At 43.0% G+C, this 12,800-nt stretch overlaps 1 protein-coding gene across 3 annotated transcripts in view; it reads right to left on the bottom strand.

Annotated features, from left to right (window-relative positions):
• SI (sucrase-isomaltase) overlaps positions 1-12,800 on the bottom strand; it is a 360,959-nt gene that overhangs the window by 216,614 nt on the left and 131,545 nt on the right. For all 3 annotated transcript variants that reach the window (XM_044289835.1, XM_044289836.1, XM_044289837.1), the window contains one exon: positions 10,367-10,466. In XM_044289835.1, coding sequence (XP_044145770.1) covers positions 10,367-10,466 — 100 coding nt within the window. The remainder of the gene's footprint in view (positions 1-10,366; positions 10,467-12,800) is intronic.

Raw genomic sequence — 12,800 nt, forward strand, 5'->3', positions numbered from 1 at the left:
CAGGTCAGGTCACGTGAGACGCCGAGAAGGAGAAGCGGTGATACTACCTCGTGGCAGGAGGTAGTTAGCAGATACCGCTACGAGAACAAGTACAAAGTACCCTCCAGACATTATAAGAACATACCGTGGACCGCAGGGTGGATATCTTCTTACCGATAGGTATGTTGAACATTTGGCAAGTTATTCTATAACCATCTGAACATTGTCAAAGCATGGATTCAATGCGCTATTGACCGACACCACACAGCATAATCAAGTGGTCCTATTATCCCTTTGGAGTACTCCTGCTAGTTGGGTATATGCGTGAGCTCCGCATCTAAAATACCCATATATTTATGCTATTTTGATATACTACTAGGATATGTTTCATATTTAGTGGGCAATTAATTTTATTAATTTTACTATTTTACAATTACAACAGTAAATAATTGTGATTTTTATTAAGTGTAATAAATGCAAAAATACTGTGAGCCAGTCTAATTGTGTTTCAGTATTTTTTGGTTTTCAGCTGGTATCTGAAAGACTGGGCTCCAGTAGGTTGCTGGTGAGCTCCTCTGAATTGTCTATTACTAGGTGAAGGACCCTGCAGCAAGACTGCTCCTACCCTTACCTCGGATGGGTCAACTTCCACAATGAATGGCTGTGACACATCCGGTTGCACCAGTATAGAAGTAGAAGCAAAACATTCCTTCACTGCAGAAAAAGGTGTAATGCTGCATCAGACCAGACTGAGACACCTGCACCTTTCCTAGTCATGTCTGTTAAAGGTTTAACCACAGTTGAGTAGTTTGAAATGAATTTACGGTAGTAGTTGGTGAATAGTGATGGACAAACATCTGCCGAGAAGGTTCACGAACGCGATTGCGCGAACGCAATCAAATGTTAGCGAACCGCAAGTTTGCGGCGGGTCCCATTCATTTTAATGGCAGGCGAACCTGAAAAACCTACAGCTCATATTTGCAGCCAACAAATAATTACTAGACGTGCACAAATAGACCCGCAACATGGACAGTGACATACCAGATGTATTATTTGAATTTGCAATCTCCATTCATTTTTCTTTTTCAATGCGAAATATCGGCAATATAATTTTCACGTACGGGCATTCGCAAATGCACTATACAGTACCCAAATGCACCAATCTGTTTTTTTGGGGGCAATTGCGGACAAGAATAGGACATGTTCTATTTTTTTGCGGAAACGGAAGCACAGAAGCGGAAGTGCGGTTGCAAATGCGGATGCGGACAGCACATTCCGGCCCCATTGAATATGAATGGGTCTGCACCCGTTCCGCAAAATTGCGGAATTGATGGGGACCTATTTTGCAGACGTGTGAATGGAAAAGATATCCCTCAAAATGAAAATAAATTAAATTATTTAAGTTAAGCAAAAGCATAGATGTGGTAGGCAGCAACAAGTGCTCGGCGGCACTAAATCAGGTGCTCGGCGGCACCAAATCAGAAACCATATGTCCTACCACAATCCGGGGCGTTCCAGTGCACATCGATGAATCCAGGAGGGAAAGCAAAACAACATCCATCCCTGGGCTAGATGATGATGTAGTATTGAAGGACAGGATGGGCAAAGAACTGTCCCTGATAATGCCCTACAGGGGGGTGCTATTCTGGCCCCGATAGTCTAACCACAGACCACCCGCCCTGATAAGAGCGAGCCCGTCCTGAACCTTACCCTATATAAAAATGGCCCTAACAAGCCCCTAGCCCCTAGGCCCCTGACTTCCAGGTGATCACTATATAGATCTATGTGTTTTTGACTCATTATAAAAGTATATTATAAGTATATCGCACCCCTCTGTGTATCACACATATCAATAGCACACGTATACTAGCGCTTAAAAGGACTTTTGTGGCCCGATTAGCTAGCGTTTGGTGTCCCTTACAGCCTGTCCCTGCTCCACACAGCAACCTCTCCCTACACTGGCAAAACACTAAATGTAAAATTGCGGCCAGATCAGTTTTTTTTATAAAGTAGGGGGTATATCCATGTGCTTAAACGTCTCAATTGGCTGTCCTGTACTGATGGATGTGTCATGGGTCAAAGTTCTTCACAATGTAAAAGAATATGGCGGGCTAAAATTTCTCCATATGTTTGCATGTTTGGCAAATCTCGAACACGCAAAGTTCGCCGCAAAACGACCGCCGGGCGAACCGCAAGGCCATCTCTATTGGTGAACCCCAAAAACCGCATAAGCGCTTTCAGATTTTCGGGTCGATCCCAGTTTAAGACAGCACAGATCTTCTCTGGATCCATATGAAAACCTGAAGATGAGAGTAGGAAACCCAGGAATTCTACTTCTTGAACTGCAAATAAACACTTCTCCATCTTAGCCTACAATTTATTCTCTCTTAGGATCTGTAACACCTGTCTCACGTGATCATGATGTGTCCAAGACGCAGGCCTGGATACCTCTCCTGCCCTGCAACTGGACCTTTGCAAGCACCATCAGCTAGCACATCCACTTCTGTGTCCCAGCACAGCGTACAGATGTCCATACCCCAGGCCTTTGAACGAAAGCGCAAATACCCAACCACCCACCCACAGACCATAGCACTAAATGCGCACCTTTCCCACAGACCATAGCACTAAATGTGCACCTTTTTAAATTGCTAGAAATATTGCCATTTAGGCTTGTGGACACTGAGGCTTTCCGCAGCCTGATGGCAGCGGCGGTCCCTCATTACTCAGTCCCCAGCCATCAATATTTTTCCCGGTGTGCCGTTCCCAGCATGTGTCCCGTAACATCACCTGTGCCCTGACCAATGCAGTTATTGGGAAGGTCCACTTAACGACTGACACATGGACATGTGCTTGCGGCCAGGAACGCTACATCTTCCAGATGGCACACTTGGTGAACGTTGTGGAGGCCGGTAGCGAGTCGAACCCTTGAATGGCACAGGTGCTACCGACACAAAAGATTGCGGGCCCTACTTCCATCAGGATTTCCGCCACCATCTACATTAGTGGATGCAACCCCCCTTCTCCTCCTCCACCTCCTCCTCCACTTCCACCTCTGAATTATCATCTTGGAGCACAATCAGTCAGTAGCTGGAAGCAGTGTAGCACTGCAGTGGGGAAGCGGCAACAGGCCTGCTTAAACTAATTTGTTTAGCTGACAAACAGAACACCGCCACAGAGCTATATCAGGGTATAAGGGACCATGCTGAGCTGCGGCTCTCGCCACTAAACCTGCAACCAGGCATGGTTGTGTCTGATAATGGCTATAACTTGATGGCGGCTTTGGAGTTCGGCAAGTGCACACACATACCATGCCTAGTCCACGTGTTCAACTTAGTGGTTCAGCGGTTTCTCAAAACCTACCCCTATTTGCTGAGTGACTAGTGAAGTTGTGCCGCGTGTGTGCCCATTTCCGAAAGTCATCTACAGCTGCCGCTGGTCTGGCAACGCTGCAGCAGCACTTGCAATTACCAGCTCACCTATTGTTGTGTGACATAAGCACACTCTGGAACTCCACGTTACACATTTTGGCCAGGCTTTGTGAGCAGCAGAGGGCAGTAGTGGAATACCAGCTGCAACATGGTCGTCAACTTTCCAGTCAGCTTTCGCTCTTCACAAGTGACGAGTGGGCATGGATGTCTGACCTCTGTGAGGTTTTACGCAACTTTGAGGAATTATGGTCAGCGGCGATGCCACTATTGTCAGCGTAACCATCCCACTTCTGTGTCTACTGAAAAGCTTGCTGCTTACAATGGAGGACGCTTTGCATGGGGAACAGGTGGAAATGGGGGAAGACAGTACACAAGGTAATAGCCAGACTACCCTTCGTTCATCTTCTCAGCGTGAATTTGATGATGAGGAAGAGGAGGAGCAGGAGATGGTTGCCTCCGCTACAGAGGGTTGTACCCACAGCAGGGTTATTCCATCTGTTCAGCGTGGATAGGCAGACGATGAGGAAGAGGATGAGGAGATTGAAAGTCATTCTCCTGATGAGGACAGCAAAGTCTTGTCTGTTGGAACTCTGGCACACAAGGATGACTTTATGTTATGCTGCCTTTCCTGTGACCCTTGCGTTACACACATTTTGGCCAACACAGATTACTGGTTGTTCATCCTTCTCGACCCCCGCTACAAAGAGAACTTCTCATCTCTCATTCCTGTGGTGGAGAGTGTGGCGTCCCACGTATGTGTGTAAATGGGACACTTTAAACATCTGAATGCAGTATATGTGTTTATTTGCAATGTATGGTATTTTCTATTATCTGGCTGGCAATGTCATTACACCCACTCGGCCCTGGCTGGTGCTGGCATCACATAATATATATATATATATAGTGGGATGTGTCTAGCTTAGAGCAGATTGTTATGTTAGAGTCAGAGAGAGGAGAAGCAAGTTCCTGGAGGAGAAAAACAGGCTAATGTCACCATGTAGCTGTTTTCCTTTCCTCTGGGCCCTGATCAAGCCTGGAGAACACTGCCACAGCAACCAAGCACCAGACAGTGAGTCTATGTACAAAGATGAAGAGAGCCTAGCAAGGGTAACAGCTAAACTTAGCTCATGGACCTCATTAGCACAAGTGCCTGAGAGCAACTTTCCAAGTGCCAGGACACAAATAGACAATTAGTGCGCAGAATTGTCCTTATCCACTACACAAGCCTTCCGGGTCATAGTGGAAAAACCTATTTAGAAGAGTATCTTGCAAATAATGAAGCAGAAGTGTTTGCTTGCCACAAGGGAGATCGCCCTTAAAGGATAGCTCAAAGTAACTAGATATATCAACATACTTTAGTACCAGAGTGCTATAGAGTGGACTTGGGATTACCACCAGGATCCTTGCCTGTAAAGTGTCTACTTTAAAAAGGGACAACTCCTTCATTGACAACTGCCACTACCTGATAATAGAAGTAAAATTGAACTTATTATTATGCATGCTATACAAAAAGCTTTACATTGATAAACTGTACCAACTGTCCAGAGACTATTGATTTGCAGTAAATGTTCAACTGGTTTACAACAACCGAGAGTGCCCCGGAGGATTTTGTGCTGTCTTCCCATCCACTGTACACCAGTGCAGGGAGGCATCTGCTAACCATGAGTACATGAACTATTACACCCATCGGTCCACTGTGAGCCTCACGTGTTTTCCCCTGTGGTTTGGTGTGCTACAAGAGGACTAGCAAAATGGTGCAATACTAGAAGGCCCTTGTGGAAAAATTGCTCCACAAATTTCCAGCTGACAACACTGGCAGCAGAGTGCATAGTTCCTTGGGCAACCAAGGAGGGGAGACGAGGGGAACACACAGCAGTTCCAACAGAGGCAAGGCAACACTCTCCAACACCTGGGACAGTTTCATGACACCCTGCCAGCACCCTCATTCTGATGTGCGGCCTAGTGTCACAAGGAGAGGAACGTTTTGGAGGATGGTGAAGGAGTAATGTTTGGCTAATGTTTTAGAGAGTCAGCTCAGCAGCAGACCCTCACCCCTAATGTGTTAGATGGTCAGCTCAGCAGCAGACCCTCACCCCTAAAGTTTTAGATGGTCAGCTCAGCAGCAGGCCCTCACCAACAATGTTTTAGATGGTCAGCTCAGCAGCAGGCCCTCACCCAGAATTTTTTCCATAGTCAGATCAGCAGCAGGTACTCGCCCATAATGTTTTAGAGAGTCAGCTCAGCAGCAGACCCTCAACGATAATTTTTTAGATGGTCAGCTCAGCAGCAAGCCCTCAACCATAATTTTTCAAGGGTTTGTATGATGCACTCCTTTATGTGTAACAAAGGGTGTATTGGAGTGCCGGTTCCTTGTAATTTTTTGCAGCCTTTTCACTTAGTGCATAGGCTTTATGAGTGTAGAAGTCCCACAACCTTAACAATTGTACTACAATGTGAATAAGGCCCTCCTTTATGTGATATACAGGTTGCATTGGAGTGCCTCTTCCTTGTAATTTTTGGCAGCACTTGCACTATTATTCTCAGTCTGTAAAAGTGGCTTACTACTCGGACAACATTGTTCCCAGCAGCGACCTGGGAGTCCGATATGCATCCAGACATCCTCCCCATGCTGTTACCGAACCATTTCAGTGTTGTTGCCATCAATTTTGGACCTTTTCCTATGAACCAGACACCTTCCCCTCTTCAGAACAGGGGTTGCCTGGTTTAATGGTCGGGTTCTCCCATTGACTTCCATTGTGCTTGGGTGCTCTGTAGAGCACCTGAACATCCCAAAGTGTTCTACTCGAGCACCCGAGCTCCCGAACACTTTGGTTCTCGATTAACACTAGGGCGGATGTAAATTAACCTGTTCCGGACACATGACGTACCGGTACGGCATGATGTCCCGGTATTTAAGTATACATGACGTACCGGTACGTCATGTGTAGTTCCGATCACCACCGCCCGGTGGGCGGTGATCGGAACAAGGTGCCTGCTCAAATTATTGAGCAGGCACCCGGGGACAATGCGCGGGGGGGACCTGTGTCAATTCAGACCTGCGGTTTGCGGCTTTTACAGGTTGCGGCGGGCGACGGTGCCATCGGGTCCCCATGTGACTTTAGGGGGACCCGATGGCATGGAAGGTAGCGCAATGCCTTCCTTAGGCATCGGCGCTGCCTTTTTCTGAGGAACCTGTGAGATCCAGCCCCCTGGATCTCACAGGCCGGAAGCTGTATGAGTAATACACACTGTATTACTCATACAGCCAATGCATTCTAATACAGAAGTATTGGAATGCATTGTAAAGGGGATTAGACCCCCAAAAGTTGAAGTCCCAAAGTGGGACAAAAAAACTAAGTAAAAAAAAAGTTGAAAAAATAAACAAAAACTTCAATTTCCCTAAAATAAAGTAAAATTATTATTTTTTTAAATTAGGGGGAAAAAAAGTAAACATATTAGTTATCACCGCGTCCGTATCGACCGGCTCTATAAACATATCACATGACCTAACCCCTCAGATGAACACCGTAAGAAATAAAAAATAAAAACTGTGCTAAATAAACAATTTTTTTGTCACATTGCATCTCAAAAAGTACGACAGCAAGCGATCAAAAAGGCATATGTCCACCAAAATAGTACCAATCTAACAGTCACCTCATCCCACCAAAAATGAGCCCCTACCTAAGACAATTGCCCAAACACTAAAACATCAACATTGTGTAAAATAAAATATACAGTATACCTATTAGGTATTGCCGCGACCGTGACAACCCGGTATATAAAAATATCACATGATCTAACCTGTCAGATGAATGTTGTAAATAACAAAAAATAAAAACTGTGCCAAAACAGCTATTTCTTGTTACCATGCCTCACAAAAAGTGTAATATTGAGCAACCAAAAATCATATGTACCCTAAACTAGTACCAACAAAACTGCCACCCTATCCTGTAGTTTCTAAAATGGGGTCACTTTTTTGGAGTTTCTACTCTAGCGGTGCATCAGGGGGGGCTTTAAATGGGACATGGTGTCAAAAAACCAGTCTAGCAAAATCTGCCTTTCAAAACCCGTATGGCATTCTTTTCCTTCTGTGCCCTGCCGTGCGCCCGTACAGCAGCTTACGACCACATATGGGGTGTTTCTGTAAACTAAAGAATTAGTGCCATAAATATTGAGTTTTGTTTGGCTGTTAACCCTTGCTTTGTAACTGGAAAAAAATATTAAAATGGAAAATCTGCCAATAAAGTGAAATTTTGAAATTGTATCTCTATTTTCGATGAATTCTTGTGGAACACCTAAAGAGTTAAAAAAAGTTTGTTAAATTAGTTTTGAATAACTTGAGGGGTGTAGTTTCTTAGATGGGGTCACTTTTTTGGAGTTTCTACTCTGGGGGTGCATCAAGGGGGCTTCAAATGGGACATGGTGTCAAAAAACCAGTCCAACAAAATCTGCCTTCCAAAAACCATATGGCATTCCTTTCCTTCTGCGCCCTGCCATGTACCTGTACAGCGGTTTAAAACCACATGTGGGGTATTTCTGTAAACTACAGAATCAGAGCCATAAATATTTTGTTTTTTGGGGCTGTTAACCCTTGCTTTGTAACTGCTAAATTTAAAATAAAATGGAAAATCTGCCAAAAAGTGAAATTTTGAAATTGTCTCTCTATAACACCTAAAGGGTTAACAAAGTTTATAAAATCAGTTTTGGGGTTGTAGTTTCTAGAATGGGGTAAATTTTGGGTGGTTTCTATTATGTATGCCTCACAAAGTGACTTCAGACCTGAACTGGTCCTTAAAAAAGTTGTTTTTTGAAAATTTAAAGATTTGCTTCTAAACTTCGAAGCTTTGTAACGTCCCCCAAAAATAAAATGTCATTCCCAAAATTATCCTAACATGAAGTAGACTTATGGGGAGTGTAAAGTAATAACTATTTTGTAGGTATTACTATGTATTATAGAAGTAGAGAAATTGAAACTTGGAAATTTGCAAGTTTTTCCAAATTTTGGGCAAATTTGTTTTTCTTAAATAAATAAAAATGTTTTTTTTTACTCCATTTTACAAGTGTCATGAAGTACAATATGTGATGAAAAAACTATCTCAGAATGGCCTAGATAAGTCAAAGCGTTTTAAAGTTATCACCACATAAAGTGACACTGGTCAGATTTGCAAAAAATGGTCTGGTCCTTAAGGTGAAAATGAGCCTGTTCCCTAAGGGGTTAAAGTACAATTTACACAACTCTCTGAACTAATGAAATTATCCCTTCCCCCTGAAAATCTGTCCGGAAATGCAACCTTAGGTTCAGGACAGGCCTGGTAGCTACTACTGGCACCAGCAGCCTATAATCCCTGGATCTGCGTGCAGAGGTCAGCTACCTCTATAGACAGACCCTGCAATTGTCTAGCCAGTGCAGCCATTGGATCCATAGCCTCACTGACACAGACAAAAAATGACGGTTTGTCGCAGTTGATAATGTCACGGCACCGTGTGGGTAGTAAACTCCACACCAAATACAGGAGGGAAGGGAAAAGGTACTGGGCCTGGACACTAGGAAAAGGGGGAAGGTCACCACCTAGTGAATCCCTAAACCAAGCCCTGACTACTATCAGTATAAACAGACCTCGATGGTAGGGATGTTTATACACAGTAACTTAGAGCCCTATCTGACCCTAAAGGGCCCTGGAAATAGTGTCAGGACAAAAGATGACCTGTTCCTTCCCAGCTGAAGGAACAGGAAACTCCCTCAGGCCTAATACCAAAAGATAGGGGAATACAACAAACTAGAGATAGGGAAAATACACCTAAATCTGAAGTATGAAGTATCGGAAGTGGAGAAACAAACACCAGCACTTCCACAACCATAGCATGATGGGTGAGACCAGACTAAATAGAGTAGTTCGAATGACCAATTAAGCTAAACCTGAGACAAGAGGTGTGGTCATAACCAGCAACAACACAGAAACAAATGAAACTAAAGAGGCTGTCAGATCACATCATGTGCAGCCAGTCTCTTAGATCTTCTGACCCCTGTCATGGGAGTGACCGTGGCAGATGACTTCTAGATACAAAAGCAGGCCAGCTCGTATCCTCTCTCCCCAGGAACCTGCCTTCTTGAAGTTGTTGCAGGGACCCTCATAATCAATCATCTTGAGCATCTTATTGTTGTCTGCCGCAATGTGAGCAGGTAGTATTTGCATGTTGTTCCATAGTGGGCCCCCAGAATGAATTTTACCCGTATGCCCTAGGCACCCCAGTCCAACGCTGTAAGTGAACATATAACTAAACCAATATATACAAATTAGATCAAAATATTATGGTTCATCTAACCCCTGTCGATATACAGTATATCATGCAGGGTTGCTCCTGCTCTAGTTTATCCTGCTCATACAAATATGACATGGACAGCCAGTCATTTCAGTTGGCCTCATGTAATACTACAATCAACCGAAGGAGAAATGTATGGCTGGCCATAACCTTGTAAAAATAATATAACTAATAGCAATTAAACTAAATTGAATAGGCAGATAGACACAAATTTTAGATATTAATTTCAGAGGATATTTTATATAATATACAATATATCTCATTTTAAGGCCTTATGCACACGACCGTGGTGTCCGCAAAACACCGATGGTGTCCGTGCGCATTTCGCAATTTGCGGAACGGCACGTACAGCCTTCAATATAAATGCCTATTCTTGTCTGCAAAGCGCGGACAAGAATAGGACATGTTATATTTTTTTAGCAAGGCCACGGAACGGAGCAACGGATGCGGACAGCACACGGAGTGCTGTCCGCATCTTTTGCGGCCCCATTGAAGTGGGCTCGGATGCGGACCCAAACAACGACCGTGTGTATGAGGCCTAATGGTAATATATTTTACAACAAATACCATAATAAGGAAAACAGAGGCTATGAAAATGTATTGTCATAGAGATTGATTTAACATTATAAAGTACTTGCCCATTGCATTGCTGTTCATTAAAAAGACACCAAAGGATGCTCCTGTTTCATCCTCCAAACAGAGGAAAAATGTCTGTGCACCATATAAATTGAATCCATCCTACAAAATAAGCAGCACAATATAGTATTTTAGTGTAAACAGCAGATGCAAACCTTCGTTCATTACATACAATGGTGCCCTTTATCAATAGCATTGTAGGATGCATGCACTTAGGTGAATGAAAATGGAACAAGTGGAATGATAATTTTGTTGCAACTCTCTACTCATGTTAGACTAAGGGCCCTATTAAACTGCCAAATTTCTGGCCAATCATCAAGAACGAGTGTTCATGCAAATGCTCATTCCTATTAATTGTACCTTAGAATCAATCAGCTAATCACCCGATGAGCAAACAAATGCTCATTTGGAGGCTGATGGGCAACTTTTATCAGGGGAAATGCTCTTTTAACCCAACTCCCTTCTTTTAATGTTCACTCTGTGTGTCAAATCTTTGTCCAACCTTTAAGTAGCCATCATCTACTGTTCACCACACCCTGTCACTTGGCTCCTTCCACCACTACCTGGCTCTTAACTTTCCTCTCAACTGACATCTCTACTATCATCCTGGGGAACTTCAACATCCACATTGGCACACACTATTTGGCTACCTCCACACTCATCCACCTCTGCTCTCCATGTAATCTCAGACTCTCCTCTATATTTTTCCAACCCCAATCTTCTTAAATTATTTACCAGTATCTCAAATATCAAATATCTTGATAGCCACACACTCTCTCTCTCAATTTTTCCACTCTCCACCATATCTTCTATTCATGAAGCAGACTCAGCCACTGCTTTCTATAACATCACAATTACAGTACTTCAGCTCTTGACTTCTCTCATTCTTCTCACACACAACAAAACAGACATCCCTGGCGCACAAATCAGAAAAAAACTGAGGCAGGCTTTCAAAGTTGCAGAACAATGTTTGAAGTAAACCCATTCTAAGCAATACTTCATTATATACGTACAAACAAGCAGTTTTTAGCTTTACATCTGCATACACCTCTTTAAAACAACACTACAGCCAAATTCATACTGTATCTTCTTTGTCCCATAACCCCAAGCAATTATTTAAAACTTTTAGCTCCATACTCTGTCCCTCATCTCAGCAGAGGACTTTGACTCAATCTCAAACAAATTATGAACAAAAAAACAACAACTCAGCCAATGGTTGCCACAAACCCTCTACGCAACTGCTCTGTGCTCTTCTCACATAACCGGATTCTTCGCTGTCATTAAGAAAAGGTTTTCCACCCTATCTTCCAAATCAAATCTCAGCAACTGTGCCCTTTACCCAGTCTCATCTCACCATATCCCTAACCAAGGCATCTTCCATTCTTCTTATAAACATGCCACCACCACAAAAAGCCTCAAGAAGCCTTTCCTTGACTCACCCTCTCTTATCTAGCTACTGCCCCATATTGATACTACCATTTGTTTCAAACCTCCTGAAACAACATGTCCACCTTGAACTGCTCTTCCATTTCTCATTCCACTCACTTTTTGACTAACTACAATCTTATCACTAAGGATCTGTTAGCTATCAAAATTTAAACCTCACTTCTCTGTGCTCTTCCTTCTAGACCTGTCCTTTGCCTTCAGCACAGTCATTCGCTTCTTTTGCACACTTTCTTGTAAATTTTGTTTTTATTAGCAAACATAATGAGATCAATAAAAGCTTAAAAAGGTATAAAGTGAGGTAAATATCACCATTACCATAAGTGCAAATTTGTGTGCAATATATCCTATTGTAACAGCACAAGGATAATACTTCCTAATTCTGAGCCAAGAAAGAAGAATCAAACATGAGGTAAAAGACATTTCTACTGATTAACATCTAGTGTAGTCAATTCAAGCACATATTGGATATGAGGATCATTCGGATAACTCAATATAAATCAATCCGAAGACTGACTTGTAGAATGGTAAAAGGAAAGGTAGGAAGGGGGAAGGTTGGGGAAGGGAAGGGAAACAAGGGGTAAAACAATGAGGGGAAAAAAAAGTTGTCACATGTTCTTGTTAGGTAATTCAAGAAAGAAAGGAAGGAAAAAGGAAAAATCAAATGTTAAAGAGATATTTCAGTGAAAATGCTTAGATACTTTGTTAGTGGAAACATAATCACACCACTTGGCCCAGATCCCGAGGTACTTTTTGGGGTTGCCGGCAATAGTCCACATAAGTTTCTCGAACCGGCTAATAGTTAAGACCTCCGCCAACCAATCCTGAATAGTCTGTATTTCCACGCTCAGCCAGTGTCTGGGAATGATGGTCTTTAATGCCGCAATTAAGAAAGGAAACAAACGGTCTTTAAGGAGATTGTGTTTTTTATTATAGAGTCCAAGCAGAACCAGTTCTACATCTACCTCTACTTGTGACCCATATATGTCTGTA

Source organism: Bufo gargarizans, chromosome 4, assembly GCF_014858855.1.
Source record: "Bufo gargarizans isolate SCDJY-AF-19 chromosome 4, ASM1485885v1, whole genome shotgun sequence".
Taxonomy (NCBI): Eukaryota; Metazoa; Chordata; class Amphibia; order Anura; family Bufonidae; genus Bufo; species Bufo gargarizans.